This window comes from Lutzomyia longipalpis, chromosome 1 (genome assembly GCF_024334085.1).
Source record: "Lutzomyia longipalpis isolate SR_M1_2022 chromosome 1, ASM2433408v1".
Classification (NCBI taxonomy): Eukaryota; Metazoa; Arthropoda; class Insecta; order Diptera; family Psychodidae; genus Lutzomyia; species Lutzomyia longipalpis.
In genome coordinates this window covers 47,452,531-47,473,351 of record NC_074707.1, presented here as the reverse complement: position 1 = coordinate 47,473,351, position 20,821 = coordinate 47,452,531, and the positions used below count along the sequence as shown (strand labels likewise).

At 38.9% G+C, this 20,821-nt stretch overlaps 3 protein-coding genes across 4 annotated transcripts in view; 2 read left to right on the top strand and 1 right to left on the bottom strand.

The window, feature by feature from the left end:
* Positions 1-4: 4 nt before the first annotated feature.
* On the top strand, positions 5-10,348 carry LOC129787911 (uncharacterized). Its single transcript, XM_055823750.1, has 3 exons — positions 5-263; positions 5,710-6,994; positions 9,769-10,348. Exons 2-3 carry the CDS (start codon positions 5,774-5,776, stop codon positions 10,033-10,035), a joined length of 1,488 nt encoding a protein of 495 aa, XP_055679725.1. The 5' UTR covers positions 5-263; positions 5,710-5,773; the 3' UTR covers positions 10,036-10,348.
* Positions 10,331-20,821, bottom strand: part of LOC129787907 (intermembrane lipid transfer protein VPS13B) — a 27,106-nt gene continuing 16,615 nt past the window's right edge. Inside the window, exons 4-7 of the mRNA XM_055823744.1 lie at positions 15,035-17,870; positions 13,201-14,009; positions 11,444-12,523; positions 10,331-10,609 (exon numbers count right to left, since the gene is read on the bottom strand). Of these exons, the coding sequence (XP_055679719.1) occupies positions 10,397-10,609; positions 11,444-12,523; positions 13,201-14,009; positions 15,035-17,870 (4,938 nt within the window). The 3' untranslated portion in view covers positions 10,331-10,396. The remainder of the gene's footprint in view (positions 10,610-11,443; positions 12,524-13,200; positions 14,010-15,034; positions 17,871-20,821) is intronic.
* Positions 20,136-20,821, top strand: part of LOC129787909 (uncharacterized) — a 5,149-nt gene continuing 4,463 nt past the window's right edge. Inside the window, exon 1 of one of the 2 annotated variants that reach the window (XM_055823749.1) lies at positions 20,136-20,779. In XM_055823749.1, coding sequence (XP_055679724.1) covers positions 20,230-20,779 — 550 coding nt within the window. In that variant the 5' untranslated portion in view covers positions 20,136-20,229. The remainder of the gene's footprint in view (positions 20,780-20,821) is intronic. The other variant, XM_055823748.1, reaches the window with a different exon arrangement.

Sequence of the window (20,821 nt, the reverse complement as noted above, 5' to 3'; positions counted from 1 at the left end):
GTAAAGTTGGCGTAAACATCCGATAAACATCAATGAAACATCCTCCCCCACTAACGAAACTACTTTAGACATTCTGTCGGAAGATTCCATGAGAATTTCCGTTTACCCCATAAACAATCTCACTGGGTTTCTTCTCTCTGTCTCTCTTGTTTGTGGTGTCCAAAAAGTGGAGGTTTTTGTGTGGAAAAAGTGCATTTAATCCGTTAAAAACAACAAAAATCCCCAGCTGTAGTGCTACAGGTGACGTCAACGTGAAAATTTAGGTAAATTTCAATCTATTTCCACGGGAAAATGGGAAAATACAGCCGGGAATGCAGTCTGGCTGCAAATGGCGGTGTATGTGTGCGCGGGAATGCACTTTTCCGAGACGATTTTATTGATTGCAAACACAAAAATTCCAAATAAAAACTTCCAAGATAAATATTTTGATTTTATTTTCACAAAGCCACTCGGAAAAGCTCTTAAAAGGGTTATAAGGTGATTTTTTGTTTCTTTTTTTTTCATTCACAACAAACACGACCGGAGGTTGATTTGATTGTGTATGCGCCGTATGCGTGTGTGTGTGCGGGTTGCGTGGTGTGGGAAAATAGGGTCCTTTTGATCAGAAAATTCTGTTTTTGGTCAGGAGAATATTTGATCAGGAGAATATTCCGTTTTGATCAGAAGAATAATGCTTTCTGGTCATGAAAAACAAGCAATTAATCAGGAAAATATTGCATTGGTCATGAAAATATGACAAAATGTTCATTTAAATAAGCAGTGGCTCAGTTTTATCAACAAAAACAAAGAAAAAAAATCAAATAAAATAATTTTGTTTTTGCTGAGTCAATTTTTAGGCAATTCTGTACCATATAAATATTATTAGGTATTTTATTAATTTAGTAATCATCACACATTAACATTTATGCTGACTGTAGGCGTTCTCTCTGTGTAAATATTTTGATTATTTAAGTGGAGTATGATTTTCTACTCTACTATGTACTAAATAAATTGTTACTTAAATTGGTGTCAAAGTTCTTCCTCTCTCTTTCGCGCACAACGAAAGGAGAAAATGTTAGGGGAACGTGGCCCAATTCCGACCTCCAAAGGTCCGCGAAGAGTGAGAAAAAAATTATATAAAATAAAAAGAAATATTCTTAAAATTGGTACCATTTTAAAGCCAGTTTAATGATCTCTTAACTCACATAACTTATTACGTTTAGCGGATCGAAAAAAGCTCGGAATTGGGCTACGTTCTCCTAATTTGAAATACATAGATCGAATAAAATAATGAAATGAAAGAGAAGCAGAGAAACTAGTTAAATGATTTCCATTCCTACGTATTCTAAACCCGCTTTCTTACTTGCTTATCTCTTTCTCCACATTATACTATAAATAGTTAAAGACGTACAGCAAGTTTCTCTTCTCACCAAATTTTTAAATGATTTTTATCTACACGTAAATATTTTGCAAATCAATAGAAAAATTTGTTAAAATAATTTCCAACAAATTTTTATGTTTATGAGCTTTTAAAGACCCCCAAGAATGCTGCTGATTACCTTGTTATTCTTTACTGTTCATGAGAAAATAAAGATTGTGCACTCAGGTAAAGTTTTTTCTTCCAATTCATTAAGCACTGTTCAATTTCAACTCATTCAATTATAATACAGGAAAGAAACAGAAGAATATTATTTTTCATTAACCCTTTTAGAACATGAGAAATAAAACCCGTTTGATATTCTTTGTCGTAGATTTATTTAGGGAGGGCGGTTTCTTCTTACATAGAAAGATAAAATTGTAGGCAGAAACGTATACGATTAAGCAACTTTGAATTAAATGAATTACAATTTTTGGCGCTTTTCCTCCAACTTTTGAAAGCTCGTTAAAAAATTCTCGATTTTTTTAATTGACTTTTCGAAGGCATACACACCATCTTCTGCAGGCATTACAAATATTTACCCAACAAACCATTGATAGTTGCCTAAACGTTGCGCGGAGTTACATTTACTACAATGCAACCATGTCTAACGGTATATATCTGCGTTGCCTCGAAGTAGATGGTCAATAGATATCTGCGTTGCCGCAACTAGTAATCTCAACGTTGCAAAACTCTGAAATATCCTTTCCCGTATACCGTCTCGCAACTAAAATTTTTAGAAACAAAAATGTTTCAAACAATATTTCAAAACATACCGCTGTCATAAATGAAGGGAAATATGGTACACGCCCATAATAATCATATGGCGTCCATATTCCCATCATAATAAATGACAAACTCTAATGGATAATTTATATTATTTAATAATAGAGTTTTTAGATTTTTTCCAAATAAAAAAAAATATGCCATGCGGTTCTACCGTCATGAAATCGCCTCAAAGGAACTTAAATGATGCTCCCATCTCAATTTTCTTAATTTTTTTTACCGAAAATTATTTTTTTTAGGGGTCAAAAATTTAATTTTTTTTAATTAATTATTTAAACACAAGTAATGCACCCAACTATCCCTAAGAAAGCCTTCCCACATCATTTTGGGCGCCCAATTGCTCGGAATAATGAAATAAAAATCAACTTTTTTATGCCGTCGGCCATGTTAGACATTTTTTGCAACTCTGAGGCAACGATGCAACAACCTTTGCAAAAACGTTGTAAAATGATTCGGTAGCAACCCACCAGGGCGGCGCTAGTTTTGATGTAAACATAAATGAAAGAGACAGACTCATTTTTTTCTATTCCACTCTCTGTCTGTTTTGAGTTATTTCTCGCGATAGACGCGCCCCTTGCGGTGAAAGGCGCAACATAGGCACAAAACGTGCTTGGGTTGCGCCGGCATACCCTGATGCAACGTTTAAGCAACTAAATAAATTATATTTAATAAAATTAACAATTTTTGATAAATTATCAATAAAAAATAACTATTTTAGGGATAAGTAATGCATAAAACTCATTTAGAGTCCAAAAAAATTTCAATTTCAAGGAAAATTTGTTCTTTTTCGAAAATTTATTGCAACTAGCGCAACGTTGATATAAACTTTCCTGCAACTATTTTCTAAGTGATTTTTTCAAAGTTAATTATTTTGCTTAAAATTGAGATTTTAGTGTGTTTTTAGGTAAATTATTCTTTGAGAAGTTGTAGAAAAGACTTTAGAATGCAAAAACACTTAAATTTTTCAAGTTACAGTGGGACCCCAGTACAACGACGGCTTGGTTGAACTACTCTCGCGCATTGAAAATAATGAGTGTGAAGAGTACATCCGAGTGGTCGTTGTACTGGGGTCCCACTGTATTGAAATAATAAAAAAAATCTTGCAACTTTGGCAACATCGCGATAAAGTATACTGCATCGTTTTCCATGCAACCATATTCGCAACTTTAGCAACTAAGAAATAAACTCTCTTGCAACGTTGCTTCAGAGTTTCCAAAGTTAAAGTTGCAAGGTGTTTGTTGGGTTGTGTTATTAAGAAATCTACAATAGAAATATCAAAGGAATTTTCCTGTTATCAATATCATTGTTTATATTAACAATTTCTTGATTAAGTTATCTTCAATAAGTTATTTTAACACACATTAATACAACAATCAAATCAAACACTCCAATCTCTCAAGAGCTTTTATATGTTGTCATAAAAAGCACAATGTAAATAAACATTAGAAAATGTTGGATACATTCCTCACTTGTCGCTACACTAACTATTACACATAATGCTTGAAAAGAGCATAGATGATGTTGTTGGTTGTATTTGAGAGTAAAAGAAGTGTGATAGGAGGAAAAAAGAGATTTTTTTTTCATACTCTTTGTAACTGTGTGGCTTTGACCATACACAAGGGCATTCCACCAATTACTCGTACGCCTCTTTCACACTCACAACGCGGAGCCCTCGTCTAAGCAGAATTTATAATCTAAATATTTAAATGATTTTGAGAGAGAGATCCTCACAGAGTTGGTCTTTTTGATAGACAAGACATGTAGTGTAGAGAGAAGAACTCTCTACATTTGAATGCATAAAATATGCTCCAACTTTAGCCAACATTTGCGGTAAATTGTGGAGAGAGATGGTTAGAGATTAAGTAGTATAGGAAGGAATGTAATGACCTCTTAACGATGAATCTTCAGCCTTTGCGTTTTGCGGAAACTCATTCACAGACAGGGGGCTTTCTAAATTTATAACTCATCATGCAAAAAGAAGAGAAAAAAAATCTGCGGCCGGTGTTTGTCAATTTCCTCCTCAGCCTGTGTCTACCTGACGTGGGTAGACGATGGTCTATTTTTAAAAGAATAAGCAAAAGTCTCCTCTTTTGACCCTGGCCCAAAGATATGGGCACTGAAGGATCTCTCAGTTTGGGATTTGCTGCCTGTTGAAGCGAAGATTTTTCTTTTACATTTTTGCCCACGAGGTGTGTGTGCTTTAAGGGAGTGGCTGAATTTTTTTTTTTTTTTTTTTATTGTCTCGGGTTTCATCTGAAAGATGATTTCCCCAGTGGCTGAATTGATAGTGAATTTACATACCTACTATCTTGTTTTCATTGCTCACAAAGAGATTGTTTGGGAATACAAAAAAAAAAAAAATGTGATTTATTCATTCGGCCAAATAGGGGGGTTTTCCCATTGAATGCACATTATTTTTGAGGGAAAATACGAATCAAATCTTTTGGTCAGAAAACTCTTTTTTTGATCCGAAGAATATTCCGTTTTGATCAGAAAAATGTTCCAATTGGAAGAGGAATGTTCGATTTTATCAGAAAAATCTGCCATTTTGTTCAGGAAACAATGGCATTTGATAATAAGTAATAAATCAGGATAATTAACAATTGATCAGTGATACTGGATGTCATATTTTCCTGATCAAAATTGCATATTTTTCTGACAAAATTGAACATTCCTCTTGTAATTGGAACATTTTTCCGACCAAAACGGAATATTAATATGGACAAAACGGAATATTCTATTGATCAAAAGAAGAATTTTCTGACCAAAAGCATGTTTTCCTGATCAAAAGATAGGATAATAAAAAATACAAAAAGCAATTTTCTAAAAAAAATAGATTAAAAAAATATTTAAAATAAATTGAATCGTCGCTGGAAAGATTTTTAAATTACGCGTCTTTTCACCGCCATCTATTGTTTTATATTTAAACGAGGTAAATTGTCGCTTCGCTCCAATTTGCCCCGCTCCGCTTCGCGTGGATTTGTTGCGCTTAGCGCAAATTTTAGAGAGAAAAAAATTGTGATGGTTTATAAGTAGATTAAGACCACTTATCAATCCCAAAGAAAAAAACTTACAAAGAGGAGAAATCACTCCAATATAGATGCATGACACCCTTATAGAGATGCATGACACCCCAATATAGATGCATGACACCCCAATATAGAAACACGCGCAAATTTTAGAGAGAGAAAAATTGTGATGGTTTATTAGTAGATTTGGCCCACTTATCAATCCCGGAAAAAAATTTCGGAAAGAGAAGAAATCATTTTCATACAACATTTCGAGCGCCAAATTCAAAAATTCGCAAAAAGTGCATAAACTTTATATGGGGGCTACCTGAAGGGGGGTTTTGGGGGGAAAATGAATACGGCCACTCGAAACCGCCTGATATAAGGAGCCTCTGTGCCAAATTTCATCGCGATCGGTCAAACGGTGTAGATTTGTATAGCCGAACACGACTGATTACCAACAAACAGACCTTTCTTTATTATATAGATATATAGATAAAAATTTAAAATTCTTTTCAGACCCTCTCGCCACAAGAAATCTTCAGATACAATCAAAGAGAAGTTTTGTTTGAAAGAAAAAAAAATGAGTCAATCTACTGCCAAAGCCACCGGGAGACGTACACCGCAGACTAAAGGCAAGCAGGGTCCCGCAGCAGCAGCAGCAGCAGCAGCTCCTGTTGATGGATCAATGGTTGTTTCCATCAACATGATGGATCGTGGCACTGTTGAGGAGTACCTGGAAGCTCCGAAAGTAGTTGTTGCCTCACCGAAAGACACCAAAAGCACCACCACGAAGAATTCCGGGGACAAAACAAATGGGGGAATAACCAAGGAGGAACAGAAGGCATCATCAACGGAATCCCATCAAAACGGATCTTCAACGTCTGAGAAGAAGGGTGAAAATGGTGTTGGTGGTGAAAAGGCCGCGGCTCCAGAGGTGACCAATGGTGAGGGAAAAATCCGTGAGAGTCCTCGTCAGAAGGCACAGAAGGAGAATGAGAAGAAAGCTGCGCAAATGGAACAGAATGAAACAAAGAAGCTTGAAGCTGAGAAGAAGATTATTGATCAGAAGTCTGAGCAGCAACAGAAATCACCGGAGCAGAAAGCAGAGAAGAAATCCGATAAAGTTGAATTGAATGCATCAACCGTGTCGACGGCATCTCTGGCCAAGGAGAAGGAGCTCAAGGGTTTCCACGAGGATGGCAGTGAGGCAGTTTCGATTGTTTTGAAGAAAGATGATGTTGGGGGGAGTGGTGCTGCCACATTTGATTCTCCACGCCCCAATAAGACACCCGGTAAGGGGCTAAAAACCGGTACAACACCCAATCGTGCTCGAATTAGTCCCTTCCGGAAGTCTGAACGTCTCCAGAATGTGAGTACTGCCGTCAATTTGAGCACAGTGAGTGAGCAAAGCAATGAAGTGGCTCAATCACCCAATGTGGATCAATCTTTTGGCTCACTACGTCACATTTCGGGACGTCGTAGCTTCACAAATCGCCCCGTGCGCGAATACACCTTCCAGAACTTTCAGAGGGAATCGTACCGGAAGCTCCCTGATGGCTATGATGATTCCATTTCGAGTGTTAACGCCACCGTGGGGTCTGATCTGCACAACGACAGCTTCCGTACGCCCATTGTGGCATCTGTGAAGGGGCGCAAACGGGAACTCACGCCACAGGATAGTGACGATGACATTCGTATTGTGGACAAGACACCGGGAAAGTCAAAGCGTCCACGACTGGATTTGAGTGCTTTTCTGGGATTCATGGCCAGCCCTGTGACATTGTTGCGCAATAAATTTCAGGTAAATACCAATTTTAAAAAAAGAAAATGCGGGTTGAAGGGAATTCGAAATTATTTGTATCTTCGGAAATATTTTGATGATTTTGATGATTCGCCAAGGAAATTCAAATATGTATAAATCCAAGCAAAAGCCAAATTTTAGGGGAGAGGCTAAAAATGTCTTCTTCCTCTTCATCTTCAACATTTTTTTTTAATTGTACGGCTGTTGAACTCCTTAAAGATCCATACAGCCAAAATGGTTACAAGCTAAGTTTTAGCTGTGTTTCTTTCAGACACAGCTTTTGTGTACCGAGCAAAATCGAAAGTCGTCAGATCGGGCTCAAACTTGGGATGAGCACGAATTAGGGTCCCCACATTCCAAAAAACGTATGCGCCAAAAAAATTTTTTTCCGGCCGGCCGGCTGGCCGTCCGTCCGGCCGTGGTTTATGACTGAATTGCGAGAGAACGGTGATAGATAGAGACTTGCGGTAAACGGCAAAGTTTAAATATCGACCGGAAGACATCCGATTATGAGGTCAAATCCACCCCCCCACCCCCCGTCCGCCATTTTGAATAACCTCAAAATTTTGTTTTCGCTATATCTCAGCTCCTGTAATAGCTAAAAATCTGAAATTTTGATATGTTGTAGGGGCCATCAAGAGCTTTCCAACGATACCTCATTTTTGAAAATCGGTCAAGCCGTTTAGTAAATATGGCCGTCGCAATTTTTCATCGAAAATCGACCATAACTCGAAAACGGCTTGACCGATTTTGATCAACCCGGGCTCAAATGAAAGCTCTCAACAAACCCTACAACTCTCTAGAACATCCGAAGTTTCAAAAATGACCGCTAGGGGGCCAAAAATTGGCATGTCATATCTCGGGTTCTACAAGTCCGATCTTGATCAACTCAAGCGCAAATGAAAGGTTTCGAGAAACCCTACAAATGTCTAGAACATTGCAATTTCGAGAAATGACCGTAAGAGGCGCTAATGTCAAAAACAAAGTTTTCGAAAATTTCGAACTCGAATTTTTCGAAAATGGCGACATAAATTTTTTTCATTTTTCGATATGTTATAGCTGACTTTAAGACCTTTCAAACAAAAAAAAATTATGAAAATCTATGGATCCGTTCTCGATATATGGCCTTCTAAAGATTTCTTAGGGTATGACTTTTCTACTTTTCCCGACTTTGCGCGTATTTAAATTAATTCGCAATTCAGTTTGCTCTCACAAAATTGGTACTCTGAAAGAAACACAGCTCTCGTAAGCTTGGTCAGCTTACCAGTACATTTGATTTCACTTTTCGTAAGAACAAAACGTTTTCACAATAGCGATCATTGGGTGAAATTTATTAGCCATACTGTCTTAAGATATCTTATGATGAGTCTTATAAATTTTCTTAAAAAAAACTTCTTAAGAATTCCTCAAGTTTTCTTAAGAAAATGTTAAGTTTTTCTTTAAGGAAATTATAGAATTTCTTATGTTTTTACAATCGAAACTTAGAATTTCTTTAGTCAGGCTGAATCGGTTCAATTTAATATTTTTCGAAGATTTTTCCTGATGGTTTTCGGTCATCTAAGTTAGTAAAAATCATCGAAAAACATGCATTTGAAAACTTAGACACTCTAATACTTTAAAAATCTTAAGTTTTATGAAAAAAAACTTGAATAAATCAAAAGAATTATCTGATTCAAATTTTCTGATCAGTGATGAAGAAAAAGAAAATTTTTTGTGGCTATTAATAGTATTTTGGTAGCTCTAAATTCTTATTTTTTTCTTTTAGATAATTGATATTAAATAAAATGTTAATTATGAATGTTTTAATAAAAGAAAATGAGAAAAAAAAACAATTCCAAAAACGAAAATTTTAGCGATTCTTCTGATAATTAGCTAATTTGTTCTTGAGTTAATTTTGCTCGAGGAGTGGGGGGTGCACCCCTAAATCTAAGCCTAAAAATGCAAAATTCACGCATAAAAACACTTTAATCAAACTCAAGAGTTCTAAATTCAAGCCAAAGAAATAGTAAATTAAACCCACAAAAAAAAGAACAAATTCTTGTCGATAAAATATTTTGGTTTTCAGTATCGAAACAGTACAGATTGAGAAAAAAAACTTTTAAAAAAATCATTAAAGAATCAAGAAAGGAATAAATTCAAACCTAAAAGTAGTAAATTAATGCTAAAAAGGTGTAAATTGAACCCCTTAAAAAAAAAAACTTAATTTAAACCAAAAAGTCCTAAAAACATTTTTGGATTTTTTGTCGGTTTTGAGTTGATCGGTTTTTAGCAAAAGATGTGCATAAGGGGGGTTTTTCAGGCGAATATTTTAGTTTTTTAAGCGAATAATGCAAATATTTCCGAAGATCTAAATATTTGACTCCATGAACATCTTTTGCAAAATAACTGACTTAATTCAAAACCGAAAAAAAATCCAAAAACGTATTTGGGACTTTTCGATTTGAATTAAGTCTCTTTTTAAGGGGTTCAATTTACATATTTTTAGCATTAATTTACTACTTTTCGGTTTGATTTAAGTCTTTTTATGCTTCAATTTAACATTTTTAGCAATAGAATTTTACTTAAATTTCCTTGGCGAATCATTCGAATATTTCCGAAGATCTGAATAATTTCGTCCAGATAAACCCCCTTGGTTGATCATGTAAAGTCAAATATTCAGATATTCGGAAATATTCGCATTATTCGCTTGAAAAAAAAAAACAAAATATTCGCCAGATAAACACCCCCTGGGGAATTTCAATGAAATGTTCTTTTTTTTCTTCTTTCTTTTGCAGAAGGCAAACATCCAGAGCAGTACGCCAAATCAATCATTTTCAGTGGAAGAATTGGACAAGGAAGCGACAAATGGGGAGAAGGAGAAGGAGATGGATGTGAGTGATCCCAAAGACAAGAGTATGGAGGAGGATGAGCTGAAGAAGAGTATTGATATGGGACAAGATGTGCTCCTCACTGATGACATGGAATTGCTAAAGGAAAAGCATGAGGATGCTGAAATGAAGACAACATCCCTCCAAGTTCGTCGAGTTTGCAACGTAATGTAAGTTCATCATTAAGCCAGGATTTTTCTACACAACATAACATAATATGAAACAAATCTCCCCCACCCTGAGAAAAATGTATTTTTTTTTTACAACTTAAGAGACAATTTAGATGCGTTTTTTTCTCTTTTCTTACGTCGTTCTCTAAGATCACATGATGGTCAGAATATTTTTTGTTTAGCATTATTATTTAGATAGAGAAGAAAATCCATTATTAAGTAGTATAAGAAGATTTTGATGATTGATTTATCACAGAGAGGAATTTCTCTCAAATTTTTATCTTATCCAACAATAAAGACATTTTTTTCTCACAAAACTACCGCATTTCTCTTTATTTTGTAACGTGATTTTGGGAGAGGAATGTTTATGCTTGCATACTCCGAAGGAAGGTAATGTAGTTGACAAGATGCTGCCCAAGATGGGAGTGGATGTAAAAGGAAAAACTTTCAACATTACCTTGATCCTCGTCGGTTTCTTCAATACTCTGAATACTTCCTTGATCCGAATAGATGGGTAATTGTTCACGCGATCGCTGAATGTACTCCCGGACACGGCTGTGGATTGGATACTGATTAACCTGTGTGGGAAAAAAGAAAGAAATAAAATCATTAATTAGCCTTGAACAAGTTTTTACATTTTTCTTTCCGGAACGTTTTGATGTGCTTCCCGGAAAGTGCTGTAAGTGGCTGGAAGTTGTTCAGGTATCCTTCTCACTTCATGAGTGTAGCGCCCGACTCACTATCCAGCGAATATTAACCTGCTCATAGAGTGAGACCCTTAGATCGGCGGTAACTGTAATGGCTGCCCACCCTTGGCAACGGCTTCTGCCTCTAGGTTACAAACCCTCAACTAGGCGAGAGAATATGAGAATCCACAAGAGAATGTAGGAGAGCACTGAGAGAGTAATTAGATGAGAGAATGGCAAAGAGTGCTGATTAGTGTAGAACGGCAAAGAGTGCTGATGTGTGTAGAGCTGTAGAGAGAGTTAGTCGAAGCTCAGCCTTGTGCGGGAATGGCTGTGTGTGTCAGTGCTCTATAGATTAGTTTGAGGACTACGAGAGTTGAGGTTACTAGAGGAGTTGACCAAAGCCCTGTGGCGCCCCCTATTCGGGGCGCCACATGAGGAAGTTTCTAAGGGATCCCAGGGTCTTCCTTTTCAACACTTGGCTGATCCTTGATGACATTTAGGGGTCAAAATATGTCCATTTAGGAAGTTCTCAGATTTTGACACAAAGATGACATCAAGGATCAGCCGGGAGTTGAAAAGCAAGTCCCTGATACCCCTTAGAAACTTTCTGATGCAATGGGCAGGATGAATACACAATTTCCAGCCACTTTGGGCACTTTCCGGGAAGCACATCAAAACGTTTCGTGAAGAAAAAAAATATACAAAAAGTGTACAAATACTCACAGAGAGATCTTCATCAGCTGCATTTGTTCCTTTGGACATAATCTTAATTATCACAATGGTGGAATCATTCTCATCAATTTCCACGTGAACCTTCTCCATTGGTACAATTTGTACCAATTCATCCCTGGCTAAATCCATGAGAGTGACAATTTTCATCGTAGCCACCAATAGGGTAGCCCTGAGTCCCTGTTCTGTGGTTATCAGTGTCACATGAGCAGCAAAGAGGATGGAATCATTGGCAAATGTCGATGGGAGCATCTTCCAGGCAATTTTTGTCGCCGTTGCTGCTCCCGTGACATTAATCAAGCATCCCGGTGAACGACAATTGGGTAGAGCATTGTAGCCAACACTGTGTAGTACCCCTTGCCCTGTGAGGGCAACAAGTTCAGCTGCACCACTAATTGGCTTCAAAATCACCCCCATTAACCCCTTGCCCATGCCCGTGAACACCTCCGTGGCTGATCGTGCCTCAAGCGTGTGCCTCGCAATGCCCCCAATGGCGCCCAGAAGGGAAATCCCAAAATCCGTGAGTCCCTGCGCAAAGCCCTGTGTCAATCCCTGTGGACGATACCGCCGCAGGGCATCAGTTCGCTGTAGGTGCTCCTCATCGAGCGTGAGACGATCGAGATTTCGTGCCACGGACGTTGCGAGTTTCGTGACGGAATTCAATGTTCCCGCCGTGATGTTCTTCACGAGCGAAGCTGATCCCAGTGTGACGCCCACGAGGAAATCCCACGGACCCCGGAAGAGCCCCTCAACGGGCAGAGAGACAAAATCTCTCAGCCCCGTGGACACGGAGCGTGCTAATCCGCTGGGACTACCAAGAATTTCCAGGCTTCCCACAACCCATCCTGCGCCGAAAATTGCTCCGGAGAGGTAGTGCATCCCAAGGGAGTAGCCCAGGCGCATCATTTGCGTATTAATGTTCCGCCGTTCAAAGGCCGAGAACATAAGGGGACTATGATCGAGGGCAATGTAGAAACGGACACACGTGTGCACGGAAAGGAGCACGTGCAGGACATCAATGCGCAATGATTCCAATTGCAGGGGCTTTGCCAGACGATCAGCTTGATGGACAACCTACATTTTTTTTATTTTAGTTCAAATCTAAAAGAGGTCATGCACTGGCCATATAAAAACTTCCTCTATCACAGAACAATTTTAACCCATTTTATCTTGTAGAGAGTCATAAAAAATAGAAGAATCGCGAGAGAAACTCCTCAATATCCACTGGGATCACATAGAAAAGTGCAGTGACGGCACCGTCCGGGAGTACATAACCTCAATTTTGGAACAACATTGAAATGAATAGGAGGAAGTCCATTGTGTTCGACCAGCGTTGCATCGGGATCTCTTGGGCTTCTTTATAACCTTCCCAACCTTTCCTGCCTACCCGAATGAAGTTTTGAATAATTTTTACTCTATTTCCGGCTTTCCGGGCTTCCCGTTGTTGAGTTTTCTCTTCTTGGAGTCCTTTGCCTTGAGTCTGGAATCACAGTTTTGTGTATATAAAGTAACAAAGTTCCACCAAGGACCTTTTTACGTTCCAATATTGAGGTTATGTATTTCCGGACTATGCCGTCACTGCACTTTTCTATGTGATCCCAGTGGATATTGTGAAGTTTCTCGCGATTCTTCGATTTTTTATGACTCTCTACAAGATGAAATGGGTTAAAATTGTTCTGTGATAGAGGAAGTTTTTATATGGACCTCCTTTTAGAAAATGTGTTCGAACAGAGGGAACAGAGCAAACTCACCTCATTGGGAAGAATAACAATCCCTCGTGGACATGTCTCCCTTAAACTCTCCACTGGGGACTTGTAGACGAGATTTGTGGGTAAACATTCCACCAGGTAGTCCAGCAGGGCATTCATGTAGGTATCCTCAATGTACGCCTTAATGGGATTAATGTGACAATTTATGGCTCTAATGATGAACTCTTTGTCATAGAAATCCACAGTGATTTCACAGAGATACCCAATTTGGCCAGATGCCAGCAATGCTGCGAGATTATGGGGAGTTGAGAGATTCCCACATGATGCTGGTGAAGTTTTCTCCGCACACAGCACGACGGGAAAATCAAATTTCCCCGAAAGATGCAACTGATTGTCAACTTGAACGGTTCCAAAGCCAATCTTCATGGCAGGGAGGATATTTTGAAATCTCACAGCCAAATTGTCCACACTTACGGAGATGAGCTCATTCTTTTGCCCATTCCTCCCTTCGTTGTCGCAATAGAGGACAAAGTTTATTTCTTTTATGAGAATATTGCACGATACAGACATTTTGGGGATTTCCTCTTGCGGATTTCGCGTGGATTTTGTCGAGGAAACGAAATCAGGCACTTCATTGCTCGCCGCCTCAGGGACTCTGGTAGGATTGAGCAGCCTTGAACGTATATCACGTGCAGAAAATTCCAAATCTGCACTAATGTAGTCAATGTAGATGCGCGTTGAGCGCCACCTCGTATCCACGGATACTTTGAGATCCCCACAAAGGGGGATTGTCAGGAAGACATGCTTCCTCTCATTTATCACCACCGGAACTGACCATCGTATTGCTGTACCTGCGGAAGGGAGGATTTTTGGTGTTTATGGGTTTTGAAGAGTTTGAAGTTTGTTTCTCATTTTCCCAAGAAACGGTTGGATGTGCTTCCCGGAAAGTGCCATAAATGGTTGGAAGTTGTGCAGCCATCCTGCCCATTGCATCAGGAAGTTTCTAAGGGATCTTAGGAACCTACTTTTCAATACCCGGCTGATCCTTGATGTCATCTTTTATTAACGATAGAAGTTTGAATTTGAAATTTAGTATAAAGTAGGCCTGGGCGAAATAGGCGAAAGGCGAAAATAGCAGCCATTTGTGAAGAAATAATTCAGAGAAAAAGCGTGTGGAAATTATCGCGAGCAAAATAAGGAATTATCATAGTAAAAACTAGCCGAAAGTTGTAAAATTTATATGTAATCAAAGGATGAATTCTTATAGTTTGTTTTTTTAGGTAGGATATAGCGGAAGAAGACAAATACCCGCTGAAAATAGGGAAAATCACCCAGATAAAAGTGAGGTTAAGTAAAAATAGGAAGAGAAATTCATTGATTTTGAACAGGAATTGATTGAGAAATAGAAAACGTCCGGAAAGGTGGAAAGGGAGTTCGAAGAAGTTCAGTCGAGAAATGTGTAAGATGACATTTAGGATAGTTTTTAGAAGTCCTTTGTAAATTCCATTGTATTTCTTCAACACTTGTGGAACCCCACATCCCACCCCACCGCATCTGCCAGCCTATGCCCTGACCGTTTGTTCTCCCCCGATTGACTGAAATACATAGCTTATAGCAAATACAGTCCATTACTCATAGCCGTCAGCAACTTCTTCGGATCAAAATCTGATGACTTCCTAAATGGACAGATTTTCACCCCTAAATGGAATCAAGGATCAGCCGGGTGTTGAAAAGGAATTCCCTGAGATTCCTTAGAAGCTTCCTGATGCAATGAGAAGACTGCCTGCACAACTTCCATCCACTTATGGGACTTTCCGGGAAGCACATCCAATCGTTCCAGCTAAAACAAAAAAAAGCTGCTGTGAAAGAAACTTACCCGCAGTAACAAGGGCAAAAATAAGTCCAAAATCCGATGGGGAATCATCGGGAAAGGCACGATCAACATGGGGTGGTGTATAGGGAATTTTCGTGTTGAACGGAACAATCTGGTACCACGAGAAGTGCTGATCAAAGCACTCCCGGACAGCCACGGGTGCTCTATTGACAGCAACTGAGTCCGCTTGTGCCACATACAGGCTGTACTCTGTGAAATTTTCAATCCACATCCGCGGGAAGGGATCCTCGTGGATGCTGATGTAGCTGTGATCCTGTCGCTTAATCAGGGAGATTCTCAGGGGGATGTATGTGTTGTCAAATGGAAGACTCACGGATTTGCAATTAATTGTATCATTCAGATAAATTGGACATGAGAATTCTCCATCATTTGAGTACCGAATGGCAATGAAGTAGTTGTAGCTCTTTGCTGGCTTCTTCCTCTTTGGCGAGAGATCGTAGAAAGTCGTCAGGGCTACTCCTTTGGCACTGCGTCCACCCTGCTGCGGGGGTACAGCGTAATTCCCAACATTTACAGCATCATTCGGCTTAATCAGTGTCTTCCGGTCTTGACTCTGTATTGCAAATGCCCAGAGCCTCAGGTCGTACTCCGTGAAATTCGCAACGACAAAATGACTCGAGAGAATTGCCACACGTGATGCATTTTCATTCAACGATGTCAGCTGCATCTTACTAACCCCACAATCAAATGCTACCTCAAGTGCGAGAGATCCCACATCCGGAAGCATCAAACTTTGTCCAATTTTCCTATCGCAACACGTAAAATTTATCACTGGCAGCGCTATTTGCTCCCCATTTGCATCCAAATGCATCCTCAGGGGATCAGCTGACCCAAAGAGCATTGCAATGTCATTACTTCGGATATTTGTTGAAATTTTTTCATCCAAACTTGCAATGCGAACATCAAATTCCGTTGAATTAATGAAGAGGCACCACGAGGAGACTTCCAACATCAAACTATTGGATTTCTCATGGCTCGCGGAGAATTTATAAATTGGCACCGTTGCCCCTTGATTCTTTACCTTCCTATCGCACGCTAGCTCCTCATCACGACTACATGGCCAGGTGGATTTGGGTTCAGTGAGACATGCCTCGAGACTCTGGGCTGTTTTGGAAACATCGTCCCCACTGAAATTCCCATGGAAGATAACATTCTTCTCAATTGCTCGGTATGAGAGTAAAACATCCCGCCTATCCTCCCCATGGGGTGATATGAATTTCGTATTAAATTGCAAATTGTGCTCATCTTCATGCGTTCCCGGAAAACTCAATTCTGTCGTCGCACCACGTCCGGGTATGGCAAAACTCTTATCACATTGTGGCTCATAAATTGTACTGCTTATGCTGAGATTGGATTTTAGCACAAAAAGCGGCCAAACTGCCACAATAATTCGCGGTTGAGTCTCTTCGCGGATAATTCGGAGCCAGAAGCTGACAAATGACCCTTTCAGGGGGATCTTTACGAGCCACGGGAGATTCTTTCCCGTTGACTTGAGTGGAATCTCCCCGGACCACCCCGTGAATTCACCTCCATCACTGTTAAATCTCACTCGCAGTGCTTGAGGGAATTCCCCATTTGGGTAGACATTGAGAGCACTGGCAGTCTTCCGGCCGGGCAAGAAGATATCCGTGAGAAATTCAGAACTCTTCAATTGAACCACAAATGCTTCTGAGCTCATATTAAACATCTCCAGTTGTCCCTTCAGCGTGATCTTCCGCTGTGTCGATGAAATCTTCTCAGTGCTCACCAGCAACACACCACCATTGCTTAGCTTTACAAATTGCATACCTTCTTGGGAAATTTCACATGCATCCGATTGATGTTGTGCATCACATACAACGGCAAATTCCAGCTTTTGCTCCTTCTTCTCACTCCGGAACACATAGAGGTGACAAACTTTTGGCGGCAACGAGATCTTCTCATCCGTATCCACCTGCCCGAAAATCAAGGGGACATTTGTGGCATTGCAAATGAGGTAGCGCGTTACAAGAACCATCTCCATGGGATCCACACCACGTTGAAGTGTTTGACTCCACAGAGATTGCGTTGTGCTTAGGGCATGTCCAACTGCGGGCCCAAATCGCATCCGGAGAGGTTCAGAGATTGCATTCACAGCCACTGAATCCGTATTCTTCTCAATTCCCACACAAATTCGCGTATTTTCAATCACAGGATAGCTTATGAGGTAGCTGTAGTCCAACACATTGAGCTCAGCCATCAAATCCATTCCCAAGGAAAGATTCCACTCATCAAAAATACTCACGTGTGCTTTCGCACTGAGAACACGCAGGGAAGCAACACAGTGGCATGGGGTGATGCCACCTGTTGGATTGAAATCCTTTATCACCGTGGGTACCTTCACGGGACGCACAGGGATGTGATTCATGACATTAATGTCAATGTGAGCAATATCAATGCATGCCCGTAAATTGGGTATTAATGCTGGACTAAAGACCGAATCAATTCTCAGGCATGCAACAAGAATTTTCGGATGAAGATTGAATACCGAAGCATTCCCCGGGCCAGTTGTTTCAACACGCTGCAGAATGTCGTTGATGTTGTAGATGAAGGGTTCACGATTCACAAGGAGACTCTCCTCCTCAGCTGATGAACTTTCCTCCTCAAAGAATGTCCCATCAACCGTTACCATTGGGCTGGACATTACAACACGCCAAATAGACGCGGTTACGCGTGTTTTGGGCACATCCAGTGTCTTCGTCTCATTCTCCGACAAATAGAATTCGCAATGGTGCAGGAAATCTCCATGGGCTTCCGAATAGTATTCCATTGTGCAGCGAATCTCAACGGGAGACAGTGTCTGGAAGCAAAGGATTAACAGAATATTGCTTCATCGACGCAAGAGAGTTAAAAGTGACGCAGAAGAAACAATTGCGATGACCTCACAGATTAAGGAAGAATTCAGAGAGCTTATCACAAACTCAGATAAGACCAATAATTGGGCTATCGTGAGATATTTGAACGCAAGAAGAAGGGAATTACTCACAATGTATGAAGCAATTGCAAGAGTGGAAGATCACGAGAACCTCTTCTGAAGAAATTGCGAAAGTTGTGAAAAAAAATCATGATCAGATCTTCCCTCTGTACGTCATACTAGTCCACAATGGTTTATCATTAGATAAACAGGTAACAGCAGATGAATCTCTTTAAGCAATGATGCCATCAATGTACGGAAGAATTAAATGGAGAATGTTGAACTGATGCAGATATTTCCTTTTAAAAGAGACTGAAGAATGCTACCTGACCGTAAGAGATGGTTTTCTTTTGCACTACAAATTACTGAATGATTTGTATTTTGTGGCATTGCAACAATGGGTTAGTCTTCAGTTCAATAGTCATCCAGGAAATTTTGAAATTTTTTTCAGGAAATTTTACAACACTTACACTGCTCTCAAGATCATAAAACTTCTTGAAGACTTAACAGTTCTTTCTTAATTTTAATTAAATTGTTTAGAGGAAGATTCTTATATTCAAAACCAAGAAGATCAATATACAATGAAGACTGCACGTGAAATTCACTAGGTAGTCAAACAGATTTAAGATTTCTTAAGACAGACTTAACTTTTCTTAAGAATCTATAAATTTACTTAAGAATGGACCTTTCTTGGGCTTGTTGGTCGCTTATTTTTTAAAGGAATCCTAAGTTTGTCTGACTAGTGAATTACACACATCTACGTAGCAATCATTCCAATCCTTCTCATTGCAAAATCTTATCTTTATCATTACAATGACGTCAATTGGATTTCAAAAGACTTTTTAGACAAAAAATATTACCTATCAAAATAGAGAGATAAAAAATCAATAAATGATCAAAATTTTCAAAAAAGTTCCATTAGTCTTCCACAAAATTCCTCACAAGGCGGATCAACTTAAAGAGATGAAGAAACCTCTATCTCTACTCTTATTACTCCTCGTCATTGGGCAATCTCTTGCACAAACAGAAACTGAAGAAACTGATTCAACAATGGAGTCAACATCTACAAATCCTCCTTATATGCGGATGTGCAATTACTGCATAGGAAATTTAAAGAGTGAATGTGCTTACTATCAACCAGAGAATTCAACCTCAATACCATGTCCTGGGGACAATGAAGGAAGCTACGAAAAATGCTATGCAAGTGTTGTTGGTGAACTTGTACGACGTGGATGTGCAACAGATGGATTTTGTGATCACCATAGTTGTTTTATGTGCAATTATAATAAATGCAATAATTATCGCAACTTTGCAGAACAGAAATGCATTATGTGTGACTCCCGACCTGGTAGCTCTGAGTACCATCCAAAATGCAAAGATAGAGCAGAAGAACTTCCAGCTCAAAATTGCATTGTTGGTGAAATTTTTCATTATAATGAAAGAGGATGCTACAGCATGATCAAAAGTAGGTTAAAGAAATTAAACTAAATTATAATTGTTATTCCTTTCTAATAAATAATTAACTGAATTGCAGATGAAATCATCTTGGGAGGTGAAAATGTTACATACGTAAAAAGAGGTTGTATAAGTTATATGATCAAAGAACCTAGATGTGATGATGATAAAGATAACTCTTGCACCCTATGCGAGGAAGATGGATGCAATACACATCATGTTAGTTTCAGCAGAAAACTATTTCCGGAAAGACTTTTAATTTTTCTATGTATTTTACTTTTTGGAAAAAAATTGTAACTAATTATTAAAAGATTAAATAAATTAATAAACTATAAAATAAACTTTCAATTTTAGATAAGGACATGTTTAGAATTTGATTTTGAGAAGTCTGATTTCTAAAATATCTAGAGAAGTCAATACCAAAATCCTCGAAATTTCGCGTAAACAGGCCTAAAAAAACTCTTTTACCAAATCTCAAAAAAATCACAGAGTGTTGAAAATCTTTTCAACCTTTCGTAAACGGCGTAAAATGTTCAGGATGTCCGAAATAACGTCATTAGCTCATTGTTGACCCTAATCTCTCAAATTTTATTGATACTTGCTCAACCGAAGCAAACCTATGATGGCTTATATTGCGCTAGCCAGGTTATCAATGAATTATCAAAAATATCCAAGATAAGACTAATTGAGACGACTACTTAAAAGAAATTCATCAAAGAAATCATCAGTTTGTATTCAATTCGCAACAGTGGAAGATCATAAAAATTTACTAAATTCCTCCTAAAAAAATATGAAAATACTTTTGACTGTGTTCTTTGTCTTTAAAATAATTCAAAGCTGTTATACTTTGTCGTGCATCAAGTGTGATTTATCTCAACATGAAAGATGTCACTTCTTGCAGCCAGTTGATTCAGCTACACAGTGCGTGGGAGAACTTCCGGAAGGAACTGAGGATCGATGTTTTATTCAATTTACCGAAATGGGAGTAACTATTCGGGGGTGTTTGTCGGAAAATCCCCATTTACTTGAAGTTTGTGAACATGGTACGGGAAATTGCAGAACATGCTTTGAAGATCAGTGCAACATCGATCAAACAATAAGGGAAAATTGTGCAATTTGTGACTCAACTACTGATCCAAATTGCGCTTCAACTCCCGCGTCTTTTGTACAAATGTGTCCCTTTGTTTATGAATACGATGCCGGTGGTTGTTACCTGCACAAGAGAAGTGATGGGGGTGTCCAGAGGGGTTGCATGGTTACAGCAACAACGGATTTCATCGATCTCTGTCGTGAAGGGGAGGAATGTAAAATTTGTCGTGGACAAATTTGCAATACAAAAGGTAAAAAGAAAATAAAGAAAAGTCTAAAAGATGATCTTCTAA